This window comes from Budorcas taxicolor, chromosome 22 (assembly GCF_023091745.1).
Source record: "Budorcas taxicolor isolate Tak-1 chromosome 22, Takin1.1, whole genome shotgun sequence".
Lineage (NCBI taxonomy): Eukaryota > Metazoa > Chordata > Mammalia > Artiodactyla > Bovidae > Budorcas > Budorcas taxicolor.
In genome coordinates this window covers 57,620,519-57,648,162 of record NC_068931.1, presented here as the reverse complement: position 1 = coordinate 57,648,162, position 27,644 = coordinate 57,620,519, and the positions used below count along the sequence as shown (strand labels likewise).

The following is a 27,644-nucleotide window of genomic DNA, read 5'->3' as shown; positions in this document are numbered from 1 at the left end:
GTATATCCAAACTGATTTCTGAAAGCAATCTTGTGCCCATTTTTGCACAGCTGCAAAGATGGCCTGCTCGTTCTTAGCAATCTCTTGAAAACACACACGGACCACCTTCTATCGATTAACAGTTCTTCTTAATTACTCACACTTGGCTAAGTCAGGTGGCCCAGGCTTCCCGTTTCTCCTCTGCTAATGCCCACTTAAGAGCCTTCCTCTGAGTCCAGCCCTTTTCTCAAAGAAGAGCAAAAATTTAACTACCAGTTGACTTATAAAATTGTTCACAGATCGGGGGGGGGGGGGGGGAGCGGGCAGGGCAGGGGCGGTGAATGTTGAAATTGATGATTCAGGGTTATCTCAGGCTTCCAACTAGAGTAATTCAGGAACTCTAAAACACCCTTGTTTTCATATTTTACACCTCTAAAATAATGTTGCTTCATGAAATCAACAGTATATCACAGCTTGAAAGCAATTTTCTTTTTGTAGTGGTGCATGAAATAGCGGTATGTCTTAAAACTGATAGCACCTTGGAGTAAAGAAAATACAATATCCATGTCAAAGGTGAAGCTTATACGTTGTGAAGCGGGTAACTATACACAAATGAGCAGATGACTAAGCCAACAGGGAGCAGAGGAGACCGTGGCAACTACACCACGGCTGCCGTGATCTCAAGAGCCACAGCTCAGATCCACTAACTGCTGCCAGGTGAGGCTGCGGCTCCAGTGAAGTCAGAGTTTCACCATTTTCCATGAAAATCCCCGGGCTTTAAAGCACGACACAGACAACACTAAGCAGGGTCCCTGGACAGTTCTGACCTGGAAGCCATCAGTTTACAACCCCTGACACTTATGTCTATCTTACTTTATCCTGAATAATTTAGCTCTGAAGACTTTTCAAGATATTTGGGAGAGGGAGCATGTTAAAAATGAGGCTCATAGACTCAAACTAGGTTCAAATCCTGGCTCTACAACTTATTCACTGTGAGTCCTTATGCAGGTCACTTCACCTCTCTGAGCCTCCACTCCTCAACTGTAAATCACAGCATACCTCACTGGGTTTTTATGAGGACTAAATGAGACAGTAAGCATATAAAGGCCTAAAACACAGTGCCACAGAGACTATCCTTGTTTGTATGAAACAAAGAGGGAAGGCAATGTACCATCCCACGTCAGGCTGGCCTTCATCTCTATGCCGTCTGCCTCATTCTAACCATCAAAAAAAAAATTTTAATGCCATACCTAAGGAAAAAGCTATCAAACTTTCACTCAACAGAAAATCCCATAAATAAAGGATACATTTTTATGTTGTAATAAAATATTCCAGAAGGTTAACAGCAATATTCACGAGTAGACTGTGCCAAAATGAGCTGCAGCTTGCCAAAAAATAAACAAAAAGCAAAACAAAAAAACCACCAAGGAACTAAGCCAAATGCAGAAACTAGTCCAGACTCTGACTCCAAACCAAATCTGATGCTGGGCCCTGAGTCAGAAATTTGGTGAATCTGCTAACCCCTCTGACACCAAAGTCCTTCGTCTGATAGCAATTTCAAATTTGATTACCTCAATGGACCTAATTTGGATCTGGTGAATATGAACCATAATTTACCAGAGGAACCTGGCCAGGAAGGCACAACAAAAAATAAACAGCACATGCGCTCACACAAGCAAAGCCCGCACTTAATCCCTTTCATTCGACAAGCTGGACAGACCTAGGAACAATGCCCTCTGTCTTGGCATCCCGCGGTTTTCTGGGTTAATGCAGTGTTTCATCACCAGCGGTACCTACAGCTAAAGTCTCTCCGTGACAGGGCACAACTCAGTGCCCGCCAAACACACAATAATGCTTTTCATCAACCTCCAATGAACACACAAACATACGTCTATGAAATTTGCTAGGGACGAATGCCTATTTTACTAAGAGGTTTATCAGGTGACTCTTCCACCTGGCAATCAAAGTATCTTCCTGGGTGATGATGACCCACTGCACGTGGTATGAGCTGAAATGCATGCCTTGGGAAGATGTTTGTTCCACTGGGCTCTTAGATGCTCAAATCTTCCCCTTATTTTCTAACACAGACTAATTCAGGAAGACAAAGCAAGCTGTGCAAATTCAACCATTTCTTGTTAATATTCTACGAAGGCAATCCCCGATCTTCCGAAGGCCGACATGACAGCGTGAAACCCCCATAAAAAGCAAACACGGCCCACACGTGAAGTCATCAGAACCACCTTGTGCTTCTTCCCCACCCCCAGTAGGAGAGGCTGAAATGGCTGTGACCTGTCTTTTGGAACACAGTGTGTGTAGAACAAAACAGTACCAGCAACCTGGCCATCGCTCAATCAATCAATATAATGTCTTCATCACCTCCTGCTATTCCCCATACAGCCCCAAACCCCCCTCCAGCAACATGAAGGAGTGAACTCAGTCAGACTATACACATACATACACACACACCTCGATTCTGTTGACATTCCGTCCTTCACTTTCACCCTAGACACCAGTTAAGGTCACCAGAATTAACTCACCTAGACAAAGTGGTAAGATGTGCTCTGGGTCGATTCTGACACTCGCTGGAAAGGCAGACAAAGCACAGACCACACCGACATGCCTGTGATTCACTCACCCAGTTGCATTTCCCAAAATGCTCATTTAGAAAACATTTTTTTCCCCAGGATTTTAAGAGTAATCATGTAATTTAAAAAAAAAAAGACCTAAGATGAGAGGCAGCCGTCTTTATCCCCCACAATACTTCCTGCCCCTTTGTCTGGGAATGTGTATGTCTCCACCTTTCTAAAAGCTCACTGCCGGCCCTCTATTGCTACTAATTAAATGGAGAAGTAGAGAATGAAAGAGAAAGCTCCTCAAAGAGAAAACCAGAGGAGAGGAGATCCCCCTGGGTAAATGAAACAAAGCTACTTTTCATCCTTCCCCTCAGTTAACTGCACGGAAGCGGGGGTATTTTACAAAAGTCCAGCATGGCAAAATGATCGGAAATGCCAATACTTGCTTTGCGATCGCTCTTTGATAAAATCAACACCACAGCGAGCTTTACCAAGCACCGTTAAAGGAGTAAGGGGTTGAAACGTACCCCCGACACTTTCCCCACCCTAAGACACCTATTCCATTACACACGGAACGCGCGCGCGCGCACACGTACACACACACACACAGCCAGGATAGGAAAGCTGACGGGAGAGAAGCCATAACATTGTCGAGTCTCGGATAAGAGCCTCTCTATTAACCCCACCCCTATCACCAGAGAAAGAGGGGATCTCAGAAAAGAAAGGAGAGGAAAAAAGAGAAACCCAGAAATCCTTGAATTTCCAGGCATTAACTTTTCATGAAATGCACAACCAGGATAGGAAATACCTCCCGGCTGAGTAATGCCTCATGGGTTGTAAATTCACCTCTCGAAAGGGGAGCCAGACCTGAGAGCGCACCCGACCAGATGGCCAACCCCTCCTACCTGCTCCATCCAGCCTGCCCGTCACGCCGCGCCGGCGACAGCCTCCCACCCCTCTTTTTGGCAGCGCAACACACCAATAAGGGCCGAGCCTGGCTGGTCGCGAGAGGGCTGAGCAGTGAGTTAGCAGGATCGCCTCAAAAGGGGGGAGTGGGAACCCGCGAGGAAAGAGTGAGGGTAAAAAACAAAGCCCTTAGCAGGCAAGCGGACGGCCTCGGGGGCGTGGCTTACTTAATTGGCTTCATCAATAAAAAAGATCAATGGAGCTTCCTCCTTCCACCCGCCCCAGAGGGGCTGGATCCTCGGGTTGAGGGGGCGGGAAATGGCAGGGCTGCAAGAGTCCTCCAAGTTTCCAGCAGCACCTGCCACCATGCGGGATCTCCCCCTCCCACCCCAAAGACCCCGAAATGCACACTCTCGGCTTCAGACTGTGCAAGACGGAGGGTCGGACACGCACGGCTCACAAGGTTTCACCCGCTCCCACCGTAACAAGCACACACACACGCAGCAGAGCACTTGCTGACACCATCATGAGAAAGTTCCAGTGGGGGACACAATCCAGGTTTCCGCCGCGGCCCCGGGCTCCCCCGCGCGGCGCGGGTCTCTCCAAACGCGACACCCATCATGGACTCCAGGGCTGCAGGGGCGAGAGGCGGAAAGTTGCCCCACGGCCCCGGGAGACGCGGCGCGGAGCCGCACGCGCCCCCCTCGCACCCAAAAGCGGGGAGCGCCGAGGGAGCCCCAGCTCGCACCGCTTTATTTACCAACAGTGCGCTGCACCGGGGGGAGGGGACGCCGGGCGGAAGATTGTGAGCATCCCGCCGGGACCCCTGCCCCCGGACGCGCCCGCCTTTGGGGTGCCCCTGCATGCGCGCGGGTTGGCGGGGGGACGAGCGTCCAAGGGGGTCGTCCCAGTGCCCACCGCCGGCCGCCGCCGGGAGGGAACTCCCCGGGGAGTCCCGCGGGGAAGGGAGCGCCGCTCACCTCTTCTTCCGAAAGTCCGTAGACCGGCTCCCCGAGCCCGGTCGCCATGGAGCCGGCGCCCCGCGCGGGATCAGAGGCGCTCCCGGGCGGCTGGGCTGCGGCGCGTCTGGGCGGCCGGGTCTCCCCTCCTCCGCCGCCGCCTCCGAGGACGGCCGGCCCGGCGCCGCAGGTGAGGGGGCCCGAGTGCTCGCGCCTCGGCCGCTGCCTGCGCCGCTTCCTCCCGGAAGGCTGCGGACCGTACGCTCCCGAGAGCGCGCCGTGCAGCGGGCGGCGGCGGCGGCGCGGCGCCCCCGGGCTTCCCTCCTCCCGCGCGCCCGCCGCTCTCCGCCGCGCGCCCGCCGCTCTCCGCCCCTCGCCCAGCCCGCTCTGCAGCCCCGGGAAGCCGGCGCGCCTGCCCCTACGCCCGGCCCCTCCCGGCCCCCGCTCTCCCCGCCCTCTCCTCCGCCCCCCCCCGCCCTCTCCTCCGCCCCCCCCCGCCCTCTCCTCCGCCCCCCCCCGCCCTCTCCTCCGCCCCCCCCCCGCCCCGGCGCCCGGAGGGGACCTCCCCGCCTCCCCGGGGCGGGCACACGCGCCCCCCAAGCCAATCACAGGCCGGGCTGGGGGGCGGGCCGCCGGGCTGGCTGGGTTCGCCGCCCCCACGCTCCCCTCCGGCTCCCCACGGGCGCCCCCGGCCGCGGGGCGGGTCTCCGAGGAGCGCGGGCGCTCGGCCCTAGGAGCAGACCCACCCTTCTCTCCGCTTTGCGGGAGTGGGCGTGCTGGGCATTTGGGGGCGCTGGAGACATTTTCTACAAGAAAGTCCCATTTCTCTTCCCCGAGGTCTTTCTACGAAGAACCCTGGGCCCGCCGTGATTGTTAAAGGGGGTTGGGGGCGGGGGAGAAGATGGATGTTTCTGGACACCTTTAAATTCTTGGCAAACCCTGGCAAGCCCAACTTGGCGGCTTTGTGGGCGCCCCGGAGCCGGGCCGCGCGGCCGGGGAGAGGCTGCCCCGGCGTGGCCGCGAGTCGCCACTGCCTGCGTCAACCTTGCCGGGAACAAAACCGACCCGGCGCCCGCTCTGAGTACACGCCCACCCCCTCGAAAACCGACAGCGTGGCTCTTTGAGCCAAAGGCCACTCTTTTGTGATCCTCAACGTGAAATCGCAGACTGAAGTTTAAGGTTATCCTCTGCAGAGGCAAGCTATTAAGACGTCGTATTAGCCACGGTAGGATTCTTCCCACGTCCCGGCTACTGTTTCTCCAGCAAGCAGTTCATTTAATCCATCAGATGTATAGGAACGCCAGAGACTAAATTAAAGAGAGAAATTAGTCACTCGACTTTTTCAGGAAGCCTGTCCTTACATTTCGTTGTTAAGTACAGTTGTGGGTTCAGAAAGGAAACAAAAGTAGAACATGCTATTTGCCTTTGAGAAGAAAACATCAAAGTGCCCTCTTTGGTATTCACAGGGTGCCTTTAGGATTTTCATTCAAGTCAGTTGTTTCAGAAAGCAATCACGTGGTCCCAAAGCCTCCCCCCAACCAAGCCCGACCGCAGCTCCTGTTCTAAGTATCTAGCTGGCTTTCAAACCAAGGGAAACACCCGTCCTAATAGAAGCTTTCCTTTGCCTCCTGACAACATGGCTGTGGCTTAAAGTTGTGCGAACGCTGGATTTTCTTTCCAGACAAAGCCCCTTGGCGTCAACACCCTACTCAGAAGCCTTCTCCCCACATCGTGAGCCAGTAAATCACAGGGCTGAGATGCCACAGAAGCCCAACCAAGAAAAAAAAAATCACATTTATGGAGAAACAGTAAAAAAGACGATTCTCTGTACCTTCTGTCCGGGCCAAAGTTTTTTAACTTTTTCAGATCTACATTATGTTTCTTTTCATAAAGACTTGCAAAAACACACACACAAAGGCCCACACAAGAATTCCCATGTGCTCTTCAACAAGCCTGTGGTTTCTACAGGAGTTACTGCTCCTTTATCCTCGCTAGCCAGGTCTTTGTCAAGTTTTGTACAGTTTTTTCTATGAGGGGAAAGGTAATCTTTTTTCAAATTTTAAATAGAAACCTGTAATTTCCAATTACACAGAACACCCTTCCCACACCTCGTATTGTAGTGTTAGTCGCTCGGTTGTGTCCGATGCTTTGTAACCCTGTGGACTGTACCCCATCAGGCTCCTCTGTCCATGGGATTTCCCAGGCAAGAATACTGGAGTGGGTTGCCATCCCCTTCTCCAGGGGATCTTCCTGACCCAGGTATGGAACCCAGGTGTCCTGCATTGTAGGCAGGCTCTTTACTGGCAGGCAGTGTATGGTTCTGGACTTTATCTCCAGATGAGGCTCTATCATCTGGGAACTCCAGGGGTGTATCCTGCTTCCTCCCCCTGCCCTGTCTCCAGGGTTCTGCTCCCACACCCCCACCACAATAGTCTGCACCTGCCTACACTCTGGGGTCACGCCCTGGGCTTTCCCTAAGGCATACTATGAGAAACTACAATATGAAACTTGCCTCAAGTCATGTACTGTAGAGGTGTTGATAAAATTGTGATCTTTACCATTTAGTGTTTCCTATAAGAAGACTCAAACAAGTTATTTATTTCAGACCTAGGAGGAAAAGCCTGGTTTCTTCCAAGGAACTGGTAAGCTTTTGCAGGACGGATGGTGACAAGAATTATTTCAACTAGTGTTGTTTTTCTAGTCACTTTGGCTGTCAGGAAACTTAGGACTCATTTTATAGCCCTGAGGCATAGAGTGAAAGTCATTCAGTCATGTCCGACTCTTTGCAACCCCATGGACCATACAGTCCGTGGAATTCTCCAGGCCAGAATACTGGACTGAGTAGCCTTTCCCTTCGCCAGCGGGTCTTCCCAACCCAGGAATCGAACTGGGGTCTCCTGGATTGCAGGTGGATTCTTTACGAAAGTTATCAGGGAAGCCCTGAGTCATAAAAGAACCCCATAAAAAACCAAAATCGATCCCCTGTGTAATTATGTACCAGCTTTCCCCCAGTATAGTGGTTCACTACCCTGGATACACATTGCTATCATCTGAGGAGCTCTAAAATGATCAAGAACCCAGTGGCAGGCCTAAGAGATTACAGTCTCACTGGTTCAGGGTAGGCGCACAGGCGATGGTAGTTTCAGGAGCTTTCCAGGTGATGCTAATGTCCCTGTAAGGCTGGGAATGAGACCGTTGGATGGCATCACTGACTCAATGGACATGGGTTTGAGTAAACTCCAGGAGTTGGTGATGGACAGGGAGGCCTGCAGTCCATGGGGTCGAAAACAGTCGGACACGACTGAACTGAAGGTTGAGAATGGCAGCCCGGGCCAGTCATTCCCAAACTTGGCTGCACGTGTCTAAAACCACTGCTGTGTACCTCCCACCCCTATACACTCAGATTTAGTTATGCAGGGGTACTACCTGTGCATCAGGAGTGTTAGAAGCTCCCGGGTGATTCTAATTAAGGCATAGCACCATCCAGAGATCTCTGGCTCAGACTGATACTCTTTTCCTGTTTGCCATGATCCTGATCTTTTCTTTTTCAATTTAGAGAAAATTACATTTTTAAAAAACATACTTAAATCCTTTGTGGATGTAAACAGATGTACTTTTTGTGACTAGTATCATGGAGCAGTTTTACCCACCCCCTACCTCTCTGAAGTCTCAGATTAGCATCCAGTTTCTTGCAGGAGGGTAGTTCAGAGCGCACAAACCTTAAGAGAAATTGGTCCACAGTCTCTCCCGAAGTGAAACTGTCGTGCCTTCTTCAATCGTTTCACATGTACCCGACGATTATATGGCTTCCAGGGCATATAGTGGCTCGGAGGGCAAAGCGTCTGCCTGTAATGCGGGAGATTAGGGTTCTATCGCTGGGTTGGGAAGATCCCCTGGAGAAGGAAATGGCAACCCACTCCAGTACTCTTGCCTGAGAAATCCCATGGACAGAGGAGCGTGGTAGGTTATGGTCCTTGGGGTCGAAAAGAGTCGGAAACAACTGAGGGACTTCATTTTCCACTTTCCAACAATTATATAGAACCAAACTTGGAGATCCTTCTCTGGAATTTGTTCTATTTTGTTCCCTTCGGAGACTGCCTTTAACATCTTAGATGTGATACTGTGGGTGTTTGGTGAATGCTCTTTACTTGGATCATCGCAAATGAAAAATTAGCAAGAACAATTTAAAGTACAAGGTACAATGGGTAGTCACAAATAGGGAACATTTTAATGCAAAGCCTCTTTACAAATTACTGAGTTGACTTAGCAAGCTATATATATCTCCATCAAGTCTGGGACGTTCCCCAAGCTGGATAACACATAGTGTCACATATCTACATGTTTCATGTAAATAACACTGGATTTCTTTTCTCTTCAATTGTTGGTATTTTGTCTTCTTTGAAAAGAAAGCTCATGAAGCAGATATTTTGAAGATGGCCCTGTACCTGTAAAACCCGATGTCATCTTGGGACTTAACAATGTTCACTGACATATAGAGGAATCTCACAGATTTAAGGCGTTTAGGATTATATAATAAACCATGCTTCAAACTTTCGACAAATTAGCTAGGCTTTTTAAGAAATACATTTTGAATACCTATATGTTATTCATTCTTGAACCCTAAAGATAATAAAATTTCTGAGATAGAGGAGCATGATTCCAATTTTCTCCAATCTGACAATATACCTGCTTTTTATCTGGCTATATTAGCTATTTGCTTTTTCCATTGATTAATATTTCTAGAATATTTGATTTGTTTCCACATTTTATTGTTTCTTTTTACATTTTAATGCATCTTCTTTATTGAATTGTGCTATTATTGCTACTTGTTTTTTATGGTATTGTTTCCCTCTCCTAGTTGGGATGCTAATCACTACCTTTCTGTTCCTTTCCTGTTTACCTTGGACACCTTACATACATACCTTGCTTGACAAGTCAAAAGCTAATATCTTAATCCCCTATCGGAACAATACAAAAAGTTTAAGGCACTGCTTTTGATCATCAACTCCTCCCATGGTATTACTGTCCAATTTTGTTCTGTTCATTTTTTAAACCACATTAGATATTTTTGTACACATTTTCTTTTAGCTTTACCAATATATTTTGTGGGTTTTTTTTCCACTTCTTAGACATTCCTCTGAGATTGTTTTCTTCTTTAAGGATATCTTTTTAAATTCCTTTAGTAAAAGTCTCATCAGTGATAAACTTAGTTTCTGTTAATCTGAAAATGTCTACCCTCGTTCATGCAAGATAGTGAAACATAAATTAGAAGCAGACTCTAAACCACTGTGAAATGTAGAAGGAGGTAAATGTTCTTAATGTGACTGAGTTTACCATCCCTACCACTCTGAAGTGTCGGTTTGTAAATGAATTTATTTGGGGGTTATTGGGCAGATGGAACCACCCTTAAGAAAAACCACTCAGTAGGCTTATCCAAGAAAAAATGGTCGTCTCATTCTCAGCACTTTGAAGATACTATTCTTCTGATTTCTGGCTTCTTTTGTTAACGGTGATTGGGCAGCTGTTGGTGTAATTATTGTTCCTTTGCAGGTCTTTGGTTGTCGTTGAATCACTCAGTCATGTCTGACTCTTCGTGGCCCCATGGACTGTAGTCCGCCAGGCTCCTCTGTCCTTGGGATTTCCCAGGCGCGCCCGGAGCGGGTTGCCCTTTCCTTCTCTAGGGGCTCTTCTCGACTCAGTAGCTGCTCTTTATTCTTGGTAGTCTAAATTTTCTACTATTTGTCTCTATGTGACATTCTTATTTATCCTGCCTAATTATACTTTGCACTGTGGGTTTAAATCTTCTGTCCTTTCTGGAAAATGCTCAGTTATCATCTCTTCAAACACTGCCCTTTCTGCATCCTCTGTGTCTGCCCTCCTGGGACTCCAGTCAATCAGATGCAGGCCTTCTCACTCTGTCGTTGAAGTCTCCTAACTTCTGTAACACGCTCCATGTCCTTGCCTGTCTGTGTTGCGCTCTGACTGATTTCTTCCCCTCTCTCTGACACTTTGCTAAGTAACTATTTCATTGAGTCTAATCTTCTGTTGAACCCATCAGTTGAGTTTTTTATTCAGCAATCAAAACTTTCCTGTCCAGAAGTTCTGTTTAGTTTTTTTTTTCAAATCAGCCTCCTCATTCTTGATAGTTTCTTATTTTGAGTTTCCAAATTTTATTCCATTAAACTAAATATCTCATAACTACTTATATTTTTCTAAGGAATATCTAAAGGTTTGGAATATGTCTTCCATGGTTTCTCCTGACTCTTGCTCACTGTGACTTCATTCTATGTGTGTTTAAGGTGATTCATTTGGTTGTGATTTTATTTGGTTAATCTTTTTCTATGGAAATGCAAAGTGGTTTTGTGTTTGTTTCTGCTAAGGGGACGCTACCATCCTGGGACCACTCTAGACCCATTTGAGAGCTTTGGTTTCATATAGAAGGCTGAGATTCGCCACTGGCCCTTCAAATTAGTCTCCTCTCAACTGCAGCATTGAACAGCATTTACTTGCTACTTACTGCATTATTCTTTGGTTTTAGCTAACTTTTTCAGGGTGGAGGGGCATGGAACACTGAATTACTGATCAGGGAATATTCAGGAGGAGTAAATGCCCCTGCCCCAGTGATAACGTACTTGACCATGTAACTTACCTACTCCAACAGAATATGAGCAAAGTAGCTTTGTGACCAGTTCGAAACAGACCATAGAGGTTTTGCAAATTCTGCCACTTCTTATGTGCTCCTGAGCTACACCATGGGAACAGTTCTTTCCAGGCAAGGGTCGGTCCTCTAGCCTGGGTCCCATAAGGACACACAAGAAACAGACCTGAACGTGACCTGCAGCCTGGAGCAGGGTCACTCAGCTTACACCTGGCAACGTGCAGTGTGGTGAACTAGAGATAGATTTATTGTTTTAGCCACTGAAGTGTTGAGATTTTTGCTATACATCATTATCAAAGCCAAGGCTGACTGGTATATGGAACCTCCACGGTTAATTTGTTACTTACTGTAAGTCTAACAATACATTTTAGAAGCCAAGGTAATTTACAGCAGGAAGACCCTTCAGGGTAATTAGACCCTGTAGGCTAGCTGTAGAAGCTCTAATGACCTTATTTAGTAGACAGGCACTTGAAAGTTAATGCTGTTATGTTTTTCTACCTAAAAGAGGCAGAGTCCTATTTGTTCTTTTAAATAATGCCTTTACATTCTGATTCCCTTCCCACTGACTTAGTAAGCTTTAAAATCAAACACCAAATTCTTCTTTCCTAGAAGTTTGAAAGTGTGTTCATTACTTTCCTGTGGCCACTATCACGGATTTCGATGGCATAAAACAATAGAAATGTGTTCTCTTACAGTTCTGGAGGCCAGACGTCTGGAATCAGCATCACTGGGCTGAAATCAATGTGTTGGCACCCTCTCCAGAGGCGGGGGGCCAGTAGGGTGGGGAATGGGTTGGCCTCTAGAGCCACATTCCTTACATTTCTCTGCTCACATCCCTTCCCTCTATCTTCAGATCTGTGTGTCTCTTGTTTGAGGTCACTACATCACCTTCTTCTCCCCTCACATTCCCTCCCCTCCCCCCCCTTCTTCCTGTTATCCAATCGCCCCATGCCCCCTTCTTATGAGAACACTAGTGACCTCATTTAGGACCCAGCCAGATAGTCCAGGATAATTGTTAAAAAGTGTTACTCAGTCGTGCCCTGCTCTTCGGGACGCCGTGGACTGTAGCCCGCCAGACTCCTCTGTCTATGAAATTCTCCAGGCAAGAGTAATGGAGTGGGTAGCCATTCCTTTCTCCAGGGGCTCTTCCCAACCCAAGGATGGAACCCAGGTCTCCCATATTGAAGGCTGATTCTTTACTATCTGAGCCACCAGGGAAGCCCCATCTCAAAATCTTTAAGTATGCCTATACACTCTGTTCGGAGAAGGCAATCGCACCCCACTCCAGCACTCTTGCCTGGGAAATCCCATGGACAGAGGAGCCTCGTAGGCTGCAGTCCATGAGGTCGCTAAGAGTCAGACACGACTGACACGACTTAGCAGCAGCAGCATACACTCTGTTGCTGAGTAAGGTAACATCACAGGTTCCAAGGATTAGGACCTAGATATTTTTGAAACCCATTTTTCAGCCAGCCACAAGAAGTATGGTAGTAAATTTCAGTCTGCATTTTTTCTGGATGCCACGAATGCTCGATTATTTGTGTCCAATTTTTTTGGTAGAAAGGGGGTGATTTTTTTTCACCCCTCATCACACTGCATTTTCATTTGCCAGAAGCAATAAATTATGTCTTTTTGACTCTGTGTTAAAAGGGCTGAAACAGCTGCTCTAATTAACAATTTTGACACATTTATTGATTTTTTAATAAATAATAATCCAAGTGACCCAAAAACTCTCCACTTAAAGGGTGAAATATGTCTTTTCTTTTTGGAGCTCCTTTACCCCACTGATAAATTTTAAAAATATGCTTCTAAAATGACTTTCTCTGCTTTCATTATTTGTATTAAAAATGGGAAAGATTGGGGCAGTCAGTAAACAACTAAGTTGTAAAGCTTTGCCTCGCAAGGGTTTGTCTCTTTTCTCTCTTTATTTTTGGCTGAACTGGGTCTTCTTGCTGCCCTCAGGCTTTCTTTGGTTGCGGGGCAGGGGAGCTCCTCTCGGCCGTGGGCTCCAGGGCCCAAGGGCTTCAGCAGTTGTGGTGCACAGGCTTAGTTACTCCCTGGCGTGTGGAATCTGCCTGGACCGAGGATCGAACCTGCGTTCCCGGCATTGACAGGCAGTGTCTTAAACACTGGACCACTAGGGAAGTCCCTCCCTAGCAATGTTGAGAGAACTTTCACCTGTGTGCTAGAGAAGGGATGGAGTGGCAGGGGTGGGGGGGCGGGGGTGCTTGGGATGATTCCTGAAAGATTGGAAAAGAGAAAGATGGTTTCACATACTGGAAGTCCTCTTGAATCACTAGTGGCTTCGCTTTATGAGTTAGCAATGGAGATAAACCAAACCAACTCACACAGCTAACAGCAGGGGATAATTATCCTAGGTTTTCTCATTTTTCCCACCTCTCACCTCCAAATGCAGCCCCCAGACTGCTCACGGTCACCCCTTCTCCCACCTCTACCCCTACCTCCTTCCAGTGTTGTGGTCTGTTCTTTCAGTGTCACTGGTTATGTCATCATTTAATCCCCGACACAGATGACTCTTCCACTTACTCTGGATTCTGTTCACCAGCATCTCTAGAATATATCCAAGTGACTGTTTCCCAGTCTTATCAAGTTGACATGATGGATGTTGGTAAGCAGCTGCTTTGCTTGCCATGGACGGCAAGACCTGAGAGAACAGGATTGAAATACTGAAAAGAAAAAGACCAAAGGTTTGACCACATACTCTGTGAGCAGGATTGTGGAGAAGCAAAATTTTCCCATGTTGCTGGTGAGAATGCCAAACAATCTCTGTGGAGAAGAATGTGTTCGTATCTGACAAAAATTACACTGGTAACATTAATCCAGCCTACTTCTAAGACGAACAGTATTGGCAAAATATGAAGTGGCATGCATTTGAAATATCAGAAGGTTGGAAATAACCTCAGATGTCCGTCAGTAGAGAAGTGGTGGAATCAAGTACTGATCCACACAATGAAGGATGAGGTAGTTGTAAAAATAAATGAGGATGCTCTCTGTATACAGATATGAAGTAGCTCAAGGTTATATTGTTTAATTAAAAGAAAAAGCACAGTGCAGAACCATGTTTATCCTAGGATGCCATTTAGATGCAAATAGGAAAATATGTTTGACTCTAGAAGTACAGAGAATATCATAAGGGTTCTGGCACTTGACTCTGCTCCTCTGTACTTGGCTTCATTCTGCAGCCTGGCTCTTTCTGTATAATAAATGAGAAGCCCTGCAGCCCAAGCTGTTCTGTCAAACCAAGGTAGGTCCAGCCTGAGTCACTGTCCCAGCCCAGTGCAAGGGGGAGGGGAGGACGGAGTGGAGTAGTTGACAGCGTCGTCTCATATGGCATGAGAGCAGGGAAGGAGCCCAAATGAAAGGCAGTCACTGAACATGCAATGACAGAGATGCCCACGCATCTTTAAGAACGGGAAGAGACAGTCTCAAAGTATGTCCAGATTTCAAAATTCTGTGAACTATGGAAGACAGCAGATATTGGAAGCCTTCTTCTCTGGTCAGCTGTAAAAGCATTGCTAAAAACTTCACATCCAAGAACGCAGGGCAATGTATTGAATTCATGTTTGGATTGCACCATAGTCTGCTTCTGGTTTCTCCACTTCATCTGCTAGATTTTTCAGGGAGTTTGAAGCTGTTACCTGGCAACAAAGCAGGAGTTTGGAAGGTGAATTCTGAACTGTAAAGGTGGAATAAAATCACCAGGACTCACGCCTCTGCTAGGACAAAACAGCTTTGGGTGTTATGTTTCACACCAAGAGAGCTCTCCCTTGGCCCCCAGAGAGTGTGGATGCCTCTGTGGAATTCTCCGGGGCCAGCCATAATGGAAATCTGGGAGGGAAGGGCGGGTGTTACTTATTGAACGGAGGCTAATGACCTCAGAAGCACTTGGGGACAAGCAGCAAGCCTCATACACGCTGGCTGCCTGCCCAATCTTAGCATTTACCGAGACAAGCAAAGCATCCAAGTGAAAGCAACCTTTCTGGGCATCCGAAGGTGGTGATGGTGAAGAAACTCAGATTATCTGAACCACCCCTCCCCACCTGTCTCAGCAGGAAGACTTCTGAGATCATTCTTGCTAACTACTCATGGAAGGTCACAGAAATAATTTCTCTTCTTCTCTTTTCGTTTCTCCTAGAACCAAATATCTTTAGATCACAGGGAAGGAATGTTCTGCTTTTCGTGGCTGAAACAGAGCCTGGGGAAATGGCCTTGCTACCTTCTGATAGATAGTTCCAGTAAGCCCTGCTAGCTAATGGCCACTCACTCTACCTGATCCCCAGGATCTGCTCCGTGATGCCTCAACTCCACTTAATATAAAGTAAACACAGCTCCTATGCTCTTACAAGAACAGAACCTAATCGTGTAAACTCAAGTTCTTTATAAAATAATCAGAAATTTTCTACTATTTTATAGCATTGGCTACCCTATGTTAAAACAGCAACACATTAAGAATACATTACATTCTTTAGCTTATCATAAAAGTTTCCATTTGATACTGTAAAGCTCTTCTCTGAGGCTTGTGGCATCATGCCACCTTCCTTCCTGTTGCTGCCTCCTCGGGTCTGACCCCTCCCTCCACATGCCTGTGCTGAGTGAAGACTTGGGTGCCTGGTTCACCACTATTCCATCCACCTTGAAGCCTGGGATACAGTAAACAGATGCAGTGATGTCCCTCCAACTGCCTGGCTTCTCAGGCACTTGACTTCCTCATTTCTAACGGCCTTCTCCTCTTCTCTCCTAGACCTTGTCAACATCCAAACTGCTCCAACCTCAAAAACGGGTGGCTTAAAGGCCATCTCTGATCACAGACTCACACCCCATGTCCCCATGGGAAGTCTCCCATGTCCTTTGTCATCACAGTCAAGACCGTTATCCTTTCTGCAGTCTTCTGAGACCTCTTGAGAGTCATTGCACCACCCTCCTGGTCTAACTTAAATTCCAGTCTCTCCACGGATGTAAAGAACAGACTTTTGGTCTCTGTGGGAGAAGGTGAGGGTGGAATGATTTGAGAGAATAGCAGTGAAACATGTACATTGCCATATGTAAAATAGATGACCAGCGCAAGTTCGATGCATGAAGCAGGGCACTGAAAGCCAGTGCTCTGGGACAACCCAGGGGGATGGGGTGAGGAGGGAGGTAGGAGGGGGGTTCAGGATGGGGGGACACGTGCACCTGTGCATACATGACAATGTATGGCAAAACCACCACAGTATTGTAATTATCCTCCAATTAAAATTTTTTAAAAATTCCCATCTTTCATTTCATTCCTGCTCTTGCATTTACTCCCCAGTTGTGTTTCACCGTCTTCTGTGGTTTCTGTTTTATCCCAGCCAGCACCTGGGCAGCTGAAAAGCACTGGCAAAAGTAATGAAGCCCACAAGCTTCTGCCCTCTGTGAGTGAGTTCATCGGCCCCAGCTCAGCTGTGCCCTCTTATTCCTGACACCTCTTCTACTCCCTCACTTTCGGTGGATGACTTTGATTCCTGGTTCTAGGAGAAAACAGAAGCCATCCAAAAGGTGGCCAGCGACCACACCTAGAAACATCACCCCAACCACAGCTGCATCCTGCTGCTACTACTCTCATTGTATGGATCAGTCACATGCCCGGGGCCTGGACCTCACGCCCTCCCTTCTTTCACCCACTGGATCCTTTCCAGCAGGCCCAGTTTGTCCATTACATTCTGGAACACCCAGACAAGAAAACACCCTCTGAAATTTAACAGAGGTGGTTTTAGACCTGACACCATGAACAGCAAGCTTGTGAAGCTTGGCCCCTGAAGTGATATAGCCTCAGAAGGACAGTGAATTAAAGACAAGGTTAATCAGTGGATGACAGGTTCAAGGAGAGCTCGTACTGTCCATCCTCACAGCAAAGCCGCAACCTCTGGGAAGAGGGCTGTCTTTACTAAGGCCCGTCAGCCTTTGGAATTTTACACCAGGAGGTCAATTTCAGCGTCCCATGACACAGCCCCTTCAAGCCACTGTCAGGATATGGGCTTGGCTGGCAGCAATCTGACGCAGTGTGATAAGCTATTTGTTCTTGCCCTTCAGCTCCAGCATTATAAAGGACATTTTATGAATGATTTATCATGTTATTATGAATGCTGCAAGTCTAGACAAACCACCTCCGTCTCTCTCTTAAAACATAAACACACTCCTTTTCGTATTTTGCCCCAGGGCCTCTGAACCGGCTCTGTGCACACACCTGTGGGTGCCTGCAGGCAGGAGTATCATTCCTTCCCACATGAATAAGCATGGAGCCATAGGCAGCACCCGGATGCACTTCCTACCTTCACGGTCTCAAAAGCCTATTTCGTCCTTTCCATGCTTATCCCACCCCACTCCCAGCCCCGTGTCGTCCGGTTCCAGGATGCAGGTGGACATCTCAAAACAAAATTCCTTTCTTATTTTCTCCAGTTTTGCAAAAAGATATGTGCCAAATTAGCCCAGGATCCAGGAGGAACTCGTTATTAGAATGAAATAAAGCAAGGTGCAGGTGTCACGGGTCCAGGCACAAATTAAGATGGCCCCTTCAATCTCTCTCATCTCATTCATTTGGGATGTAGAACCTTCCTGCTCCCAGCTGAATTCCCTGGTCACTCTTGCATCTGCTGTGTTTAAACAAATTCACAGAATCTGATATTTAGCTCCTATACTGAGGCAGTGTTTTTGTTGTTAATATAAAATCGTATACTGATCAGATTCACCAGCCAGAATGAAACGAATGACTGTACCAGTTAATGAAATCATTTGATTAAAAAGAAAAAAAACAAACCCAAACGCCCTGGAAAATATCATCAGTTCCCAATGTTGAGGGTAAACTGTCTCCAAGAGGCACCATGGGACTTTTAGTAAACAGAACTTCATTTTTATTAGCTGATCAAAATAAAACAGAATACAAGACTTCTGCATGGGAAAGAGTAATGGATTTAGTGTATTTGGTATAGAAGGAGGGAGGAGCTGAAATGGCTAGGATAAGAAGCCATGGTTATACAGAATAATCAAGCCTTAAATATTTCTTTTATTATTGCCTTATCCTGGGAAATGGACTTTGGAAAAGTTCTGTAATGCAGCCTGTTACAAACCTCACTTCCATCATAAAAGGCTTTGTTGGACCTCAGTCAATCTTCTTGTTTATGACCTGTTCAGATGTGGGCTATTAGAGGACATAGGAAACTGAAATATTTCCATGACAACAGTTTTTAATAAAGAGAAGGAAATGCTAGATTTCTTTTTAAGACCAAACTGTTCTGAAATAAATAATTGGTCCAAAAAGGTTATTTGAGAGGCTTTTTTTGCTTTTTTTAAGCTCAAATAATGTTCCAATGATTAGGTAAAAATTGGAGACTAAGAGCCAAGACTCCTGGCTCCTACTTAAATATATGGATCATGTAATCACTCTACGTTCCATTCTTCTGCACAGAATACAAATTATAATAAGAATGACATGTAGAGGTAGTTTTTAGATTAATTAGCTTATGATTATAAAGTGTGTTTTGAGGTAGTAAAATATTGTAAAATTTATGATGTCATTACCAGTTTTATAAAATAAAATAAAAACAAAATGTACTCTGCCTCTATTATGCCTGGAAATTATGGCCTTCAGCTTTTGACTTGAAAATTTTTTATTTTGGCTGCTAGAAGTTCATTTTGAAGGGATTTTATCAGTATCTCAAGGATCCTACTCTAAGAAGCACACGCGTGCACATGCACGCACGCACACGCAAACTGACAGCCACAAAGACACAATATGTGTTTTCTGACCCTTGAAGGAGATGACCAGACTCTTTGCTTTGATTATACTTCTTGCTTTTTCTCCCCTTTTTCACCAATTTAGGACATGAGACCACATCTGCAACCAAGAATTCTTCAACAGTTTCAAAATTTGTGTGAGTGCGCAGTCCTGTCCAACTCCTTGTCACTCTGGTTAATTAAATTAACTGATAAGCAGGGCTTCCAAGGTGTTCTAGTGGTTAAGAATCCGCTTTGCAGTGCAGGGGACGTACATTCAATCCCTGGTTGGAGAACTTAGATCCCACACGCCACAGACCAACCCAAAGCCCAAGTGCCCCAACTAGAGAGTCTGACCCAACACAGCCAAGTAAACAACTACATATTATTTGACACGGCCAAATAAACAAGTAAATATTTTTTTAAAAGTTTAAAGAGTAGATCTTGAAGTTCTCATCACAGGAAAAACATTGTAACTACCTGTGGTGATGGATGTTAACTAGACTTACTTGGTTCTGTTTCACAATATATACAGTGTCAAATCATTACGTTATACACTTGGAACTAATGTAACGTTATTATATTATAATATCAAATAGTATATCTAAAAAAAAAATCACTGAAGCAGCAACCATCCTATATGGTATATAGTATTTTACAGATAAAGACGTGGAGGCTCTGAGAAATTAAGAGCTAGCTCAAGTTCACACGGCCAGGATTAGAGCCTAGGTGTGTCCGACTCAACACCACTTCTGTGCAGTTTATGCCATGAACGTCTCTGTCTCCACGTCCACACAGAGGAGTGACTACATTCAGCGACACACACCTTCCCCACAACTCACAGAGCTTATACCCCAGCACCAGGGCGGCACCTGCCCTCCAAAAGTCCATGCAGGCGGCTGGGTAGCACGATGTGTGCAGTCCCACGACTGGCATCTTCATGTTGAGAGGTCACCAGCTCTTCAAGACTGAGTTTGTATACTCAGGATAAAATGGCAACCCACGCCAGTACTCTTGTCTGGAGAATCCCATGGACAGAGGAGCCTGGTGGGCTATAATCCACGGGGTCGCAAAAAGTCAGGCATGACTGAGCAACTGAGCACTCAGGATACGAGTCTCACTTTCTTTTCGGTTCCTTGATGGCCTGGTGATGGTGATCCGTAACTATAACCTCCTTAACAACAAGAAGCCAGATCAGCTGTTCTCGGCCTTGGCAGCCCGTTGCAATAACCCACGGAGGCTTGATAAGTACCAACACCAGGGCCCTGTCTCCAGAATACTGGTTTGTTTTGGTCAAGGGTAGGGCCCAGGCGTCAGAACATTTTAAAATCTCCCAGGTTAGCCTATTGTGCAGTTCAAACCACTGCTGTCAGTTAATTTTAAGGACAGTTCATTCTCATTCAGTTTGAATACGATGATACCTCCATTTAAATGAGCATTTTTTAAAAGCTTATGCAAATAACCACCAGGGTGCTACTCCTCCTTTCAGCTGTGATTGACAGTAAGTTGGCAGTTACCACTGCAGGCTGACAGGGCTTAGAGGGCCATTATTCCAGTAGGAACAAAACGTGTTTTCATTAATTTTTTTTTTGGCTTTGTTGCCACTTATTTCAGCTCAAAGAACCACCACACTCTAGCTTCAATATAATGTGTTACTCATTTTGTAACATTATTTCTCCTTTTTGCTTTAGAACATGAGATAAGAAAGCTGGCCTACAATATATACCTGAGGACCAGACTCATTTTCTCAACTCCATGAGCTGGGAAGTAGGATGTATAAGCCTCATGGGAGCTGGTAATACATAGTAATGGCAACACTTGAAATGATGATGAATGAGGTCCTCACAAATGGAAATCAACTGTAACCTAGATTTGGATGTTTATAAGGCCTGTCTGAAGGCTGGTACCCAAAACATCCACAGCGTTTCCAGCTGTACTTGGGGTGCCTTGTGGTTTATTCCTCACAAGCCCAGGAGGCAGGTATTTCCCACCTAAGAAATCGATTCCTTTCCTTCTGTTCCTCAGAACTCTCCATTACTTTGCTCTGGTGACTTTCATGAAAGTTTATAATTTATTTCACTAAATGTAAATCAAATGGTGAAACCCGATGGGGGTGTGAGGAGCCCTGAGCTCTTTCTATAAATGTGTGTACGTTTTCTCTAGTTAAGTGCTAAAGTAACACCCTGGAGAATGGAAAGGATAACAGCGCAGGCACGGTGAAAGCTCTTTCCTGCTTTTCATCCAAACACCGTGTCACACGTGTTTTCAGAAAGCAGAAAAGCTAACACATCGACAGACTCCACCTCTCCAGATGCTCCCTGAACCCTATTTTTTTCAGCCTGTGCTTTCTTGAAGTGGACTGTTTTCATGAGAGTAACAAAAAATAGAGAGAGATAAAGCAAGAAAGAAAAGGTAGTGGAAATTTTTGCAGCTAGCATTTTACTGAGCTCTTACCAGAGTGCTAGACTCTATACTAAGTGCTTTATTTAACCTACAAAGGAGGTGCTATTATTATCTCTCTTTCACAGAGAAGGAGACTGAGGTATGAAGGCTAGAATCTTCAGCCCTGACTGGACTCTAGAATGTGCTTAACCGGAGCTGGGCTTCCCTGATGGCTCAGCAGGCAAAGAATTCGCCAGCAATATAAGAGACACAGGAGAGACAGGTTTGATCCCTGGGTCAGGAAGATCCCCTGGAGGAGGAAAATGGCGACCCACTCCAGTATTCTTGTGTGGAAAGTCCCATGGACAGAGGAACCTGGCAGGCTCTGGTCCATGGGGTTGCAAAGAGTCAGACATGACTGAGGTGACTTAGCATGCACACATAATATTAAAGAACTATTAATATTAGGCTAAAATCCAAATGCTGGGAGGGATTGAGGGCAGGAGAAGAAGGGGATGACCAAGGATGAGATGGCTGGATGGCATCACTGACTCAATGGACATGAGTCTGAGTGAACTCCGGGAGTTGGTGATGGACAGGGAGGCCTAGCGTGCTGCGATTCATGGGGTTGCAAGGAGTCGGACACGACTGAGAGACTGAACTGAACTGAAAATCCAAATAAAAGCAGAAACCCAGATAAATAAGTAGACCTCTGAGGATGCTTTTTCATTGAGGGTGTTTTCTGAACTTGAACTTCCACTGTCAAGGCCTCTTGGATAAAGATCCACAAAAGTCAAAGCCCAGAAGTCTAATAGGAGATTTTTCACATGTAAAGTTGGGGTCCTATTACTCAGCCACAAAAAAGAATGAAATAATGCCATTAGCAGCAACATGGACAGTCCTAGAGATTATCATACTAGGTGAAGTAAGTCAGACAGAGAAAGACAAATATCATGCGATATCATTCATATGTATCTAAAAAATAATACAAATCCACTTATTTGAAAGATAGAAACAAACTCACAGATGTAGAAACAAACTTACCATTACTAGAAGGGAGAAGTGAGTGGGAAGGATAAATTAAGAGTATGGAATTAATAGATACCACTATATATAAAATAGATAAATGACAAGAATTTACTGTATAGCATAGGGAGCTATATTCAATAACTTGTAATAACCTATAGTGGAAAATAATTTGAAGCTGTACGCCTGAAACTAACACAATATTGTAAACAAACTGTTAGTTTAATAAGTAAGCTAATTAAATGAAACTAAAGTTGGGATCCTAAAGAGTGAGCCGCCATGACTTCCTCCAGGGGATCTCCCCAACCCAGGGACCGAACCCAGGTTGGATCTCTTGAATCTCCTGCTTTGGCAGCCGGTTCTTTAGTGCCACCTGGGAAGCCCTTCTGCAGACACGCTGTACGGCTAAGAACAGTCCCGGCCCTGGCATAATGGGTGTTTTTCTCTTTGCATGTAATATTGAAAATGACTTTTCCCAGGAAAAAAGTGTTATCAGGTCAGTTTTTTCATTATTTCTGTTTAGATTTCCAGACTTTCCTTCTCCATATTCAACAAAAAGGTCACACTGTTAAGAAACACACATAGCTGTATTTATTTATTTCATGTGAGGTTGATTAAAGCCACTTTGTCCTTGATCTGCACTTTGCCTATGCAGGGTTCTGCTATTGTCTTCCTCCATAGCTGTTTATTTTCTCTTCTCAGCCCTCCTGAATACATCTTGGAGTAGAAAGGGAATTCCATCTTCTTTTCCATCTTGGTGGAATGGGTACTGCAGAGTGGCCACCACCGCATGCTGAAACACCTAAGCTATTTTCTTTACCTTCCGTATCCTAAAGGTAAACACTGTTCATGACCTTCTATATTATCTGAAGTCAATAATCAGAAGAACAGTTTGATATTTCATCAGCTGACACATTACATGTGTTTCAGTGAATGAGGGATGATGGTGAATGGCTCAACTTGAAATGTTATGAAAGAGAGACTATTAGGGTCGAGATAGTTTACAACCCTCAGAACAGGAATTAAAGGTAGGAAATGAACAGACACGTTACTGTGGTGCTAAACACACTGAGGAAAGTAGAGCAGGGGGCTGGAATCCACTCTGGTGTCTATTAGGAGGGAGAGGCTGAGATCTGGGTAAGAAGTGAGTCCCTCTGAAGTTGAAATTAGCAGGAATAACATTAAGTCTACACAGTCCTGGATCTTAGGGAAGGGGTTTAAGAAAGGTATACTGAGCGAGGTCAAATATTCTCATCATCTGGGCTATTCTCCGGTAAAACAGCCAAGAGGTCAGCCCCTATCCATACAACCAGGAAGAAAACAAACGTTTGCATGCCAGAGAACCAGCGTCAGGAGGTGAAAGCATCTTATTTGCAGCAAATCAGGACAAATTTACAGCATCTCCTGGAAACTGCAGGGAAGAGAGATGTTTCTACTGAAGAAGGAAGGGTGAATTGAATTAATTACATAGCACCCATTAGTACTAATTAAAGATGTGTAATGAATGCATCACTGGTATTTTCCTATTTAGGTTGCTCTTGGCTGCTTATTTTCTTTCCGTGAACACAGAAAATATTAATAAAGGCTTTCATAGAACTGCTTTAAACTTTGGAATCCAATTCTTCTTTTACCAGATAGCTCAGAGTACTTAATCTCCTAATTTTCCTTTTATGGGGAAATCCTTAAACTTACTCTTTTAGTTGAGGTCTTATTGTATTTAAATTTTTAAAGAAGAGCTTGTTAACATCACTAAGGTATTCGTAAGAGGGTTTATCCTACTTCCAGCCACCATCCCACTTTCCCAGAAACTAGAAACCTGTGACCTATGAGCGAAACCTATGACCATAGATTTGGTACCAAGTGATGGAGAAACACTGACGAATAAAACCGAGACTTTTTCTTTTTTAAAGATGCAGCTCTGAAAGGGAAATAGACATATAAATGAATAATGCAATTCAATATGGTAAGTGCTCAAATAGATGATTATATATAGTTGAAGCACAACAGAGTAATTTATTTCTTTATAAAGTATTCTATTTAAAGTATTTATTTGCGCATGGATATTTATAGCAGCTTTATTTACATTTACCCAAACTTGGAAACAACTAAGATGTCTTTCAGTGGATAAACTGATAAACTGTGCTACACCCAGACAATGGAATATTATTCAGCACTAAAATTAAATGAGCTATCAAGCCATGACAAAAACATGTAAGAAATTTAAAAGCATATTACCAAGTGAAAGAAGGTAATCTGAAAAGCAAACATACTATATGATTCGAACTGTATGATATTCTGGGAAAGGCAAAACCATGGAAACAGGAAAAAACAGGAGGTGTTGGAGGGTGGGAAGGGATGTATTGTCAGAGCAGAATATTTTTAAAGCAGTGAAAATGCCCTGTCTGATAATCTTCTGATTACATTATGCATGCATGCGTGCTCGCAAAGTGATTCAGCCATGTCTGACTCTTTGCGACCCCATGGACTGTAGCCTGCCAGGCTTCTCTGTCCATGACGTTCTCCAGACAAGAATACTGGAGTGGTTTGCCACGCCCTTCTCCAGGGGACCTTCCCGACCCGAGAACTGAATCTGCGTCTCTTCCGTCTCCTGCTCTGCAGGCAGATTCTTTACCTCTGAGCCACTGGGGAAGCACATTTGTTCAAATGCATAGAATCTAGAACATCAAGGATGAATCTAATATAAACTGTGGACTTAGATGCCAATGATGTGTCAGTGTAAGTTCAGAGAGTGTAACAAATGTACCACTCTGCTGGGGGGACTATAATGGGGGAGGCTTTCCGTGTGTGTGTGTGTCGGGGTAGAGGGGAGGCAGATATTGTACCTTCCTCTCAGTTTTTTTTGTGAACATACAACTGCTTAAAAAATAAAAGTTTTTAAAAATAAAAATTTAATCAAAAATTTAAAAATATTTATTAAGTAGCTACCAGATGGCACAGTAGTAAAGAACCTGCCTGCTTATACAGGAAACATAAGAGATTCGAGTTCAATCCATTAGTCGGAAAGATCCCCTGGAGGAGGGAATAGCAACCCACTCCAGTATTTTTGCTGGGAAAATCCCATGGACTGAGGAGTCTGGCAGGCTACAATCCATGGGGTCGCAAAGAGTCAGACACGACTGCCTGACTTAGCATGCACACGTAAGGAATAAGTCTGGCATCCTTTGTGTGGAGGTGAGAGCAAGCTTGAGAATATTTTTTTGAGGCTCTTGGGGAAGGTTAAGGATGGTGACTGTCATTATTGAAAAATCTCCCAACACAGATCCCACTACCTGGGGCCCAGTGCTGGAAAAGAGAAACTGAAGACAGAATTCTCTCTGCCCAACGTTTCCGGCCCAGATCACCCTCTTCCCCCGGCAGCCAGGATGTGTTGAGTCACACAACGAAGTCTCCCGAAGTCCCAGAACAACAGCAAGGACACGTGGCCAAATGAGGCGCACTTTTATCAGGGGCCAGGGCTTCCAGCAAATGTTTAACCAACAGGCTTGCTTTTTACTAGCGGCATAGTTAACCACAACCTCTCCTTGCTGATCAGAGGTCAATAGAGGCTTTGAGAATAGTTATTGATTCATGAAGTCGAATTATTCCTCAGTCCTTGCCACACGTAGATTCCATTCCTCACCCAGAGTAACTGGTCTGATGTAGTTACTACCTGGAGAAAGATATTCTTCAAAGCCCTACTGTATAATAGAATTTGTAATCCTAACATCTAGGTTGCTGACATCTGACTTCATTTGACACCCAGATTAATTGCCTTTCAAAGAATATGTTGACTTTGCCACCACATTAGTCAGTGTTTACTTTGAGATCAATAATGCAAGTCAAAACTTTAAGGGTGGAGCTGAAAGCTTGCAGATTAAAGAAGCTTCAGACAGGGAGGAACTAAAGAGATGCAATGAGGAAACAGAAAAAAAAAATCACATGTGGACTTTTAGCAGCAGCACTTTTGCTTTGGAAATCTCAATCAGGATTCCTGCTGATGCCAACACTGGACTGACTCTTGGGTTTTTTTCCACAAGGAAAATCAGACTTCAGCTGCCCAATTCAGTGAGTTGTGCAATGCCGACTGTTTCTTCCCTGTGATGGGAAGTAAATGGGAGTAAAATTTGTGATTCACATCTTTATTAATAGCATTCATCGCGCACACCAAACGTGGGATACGCATGTCACTCAACTCTCATCACACAAACCATCCTACACAATCTGGACTGAAAAAAGCTTTCCGCCAGAAGCTCACTACAACAGCCTTTTCAAGCAAAACCTCAGTTTATACTTGAGGAAGCTGAACCTCAGAAAAGTTTTGTTACCCTTGCAAGAGTCCTGCAAGGAACACTAGAGCTCTGGGTTGCCAGGCTTCCCATCTACTGCACAGCTCTTACTGCCACCCGCTGCTCTGTTCGTTAATGGACAAACAGCAGGAAGAACAATGCTTCTCAGACTTTACCTGCAGGCAATTCCCTTGGGATCTTCGAAACTGAAGGTTTGAAGCAGTTGGTCCAGCAAGGACCTGAGATTTGCATTTCTAGTGAACTCACTCCTGGCGGTGCCAATGCTGGTCCATGATCATACTGAATAACAAGGTTGTAGATGGCTATGTGCTCTTCGTCGCCCTCCCAGGCTCCTTACGGTCAGCATGTGTGGTGCCTTTTTCTATCTCATCATGTATGGATTTTTAACTAATTGGGACCTTATATCAGGTATTGAATCTGCTGCCAGCTCTTGTGTCTTGAGATAATGCTTAAGGGATTCGTTTACTGGCCATCTTCTTGGCGAGATTCTTTTAAAGTATGTTTAAGCCATTTCCACTTTAATGTCATTCCTTGTGTTCAGTTGCTCAGTCGTGCCCAACTCTTTGCGATCCTATGGGCAGTAGCCCGCCAGGCTCCTTTGTCCATGGGATTTTCTTTCCAGGCAAGAATACTGAAGTGGGTTGCATTTCCTCCTCCAGGGGTTCTTCCCAATTCAGGGATCAAATCCGCCTCTCCTGCATCTCCTGCATTGGCAGGCAGATTCTTTACCACTGAGCCTCCTGGGAAGCCCTGGTGATGATTAGCACTTTTTTTCCTTGCTTGCTTACTCAAAAAAAAAAAAAAAAAGGTGCTAGAAATTTTTAATAAAGAGAACTATTTTTCCATTTTAATAACCAGGAAGATTTTAATGACAAAGAATGGAAAATATAAGCTAAGTATTGGCTTCTCTCAGTTTGCTTGTTGCTGTAACGGAAAAATTTGTGCATTTGAAGACAAAATAACATGCTATGTGATCCTGGGCAAGTGACTTCATCTCTCTGAGTCTCAGTTTCATCATCTGCAGAGTGAGGGGGCTGATGCTCTAAGTCCATTTTGGTGCTAATGACCAATAAAATAAATGGAAGCAGTTATAAAATCCTTG

The 27,644-nt window shown here is 45.2% G+C and overlaps 1 protein-coding gene across 2 annotated transcripts in view; it reads right to left on the bottom strand.

Moving 5' to 3' along the window:
- NEDD4L (NEDD4 like E3 ubiquitin protein ligase) overlaps nucleotides 1–4,501 on the bottom strand; it is a 371,669-nt gene extending 367,168 nt beyond the window's left edge. For both annotated transcript variants that reach the window (XM_052660361.1, XM_052660362.1), the window contains exon 1: nucleotides 4,439–4,501. In XM_052660361.1, the coding sequence (XP_052516321.1) occupies nucleotides 4,439–4,486 (48 nt within the window). In that variant the 5' untranslated portion in view covers nucleotides 4,487–4,501. The remainder of the gene's footprint in view (nucleotides 1–4,438) is intronic.
- Nucleotides 4,502–27,644: the final 23,143 nt, after the last annotated feature.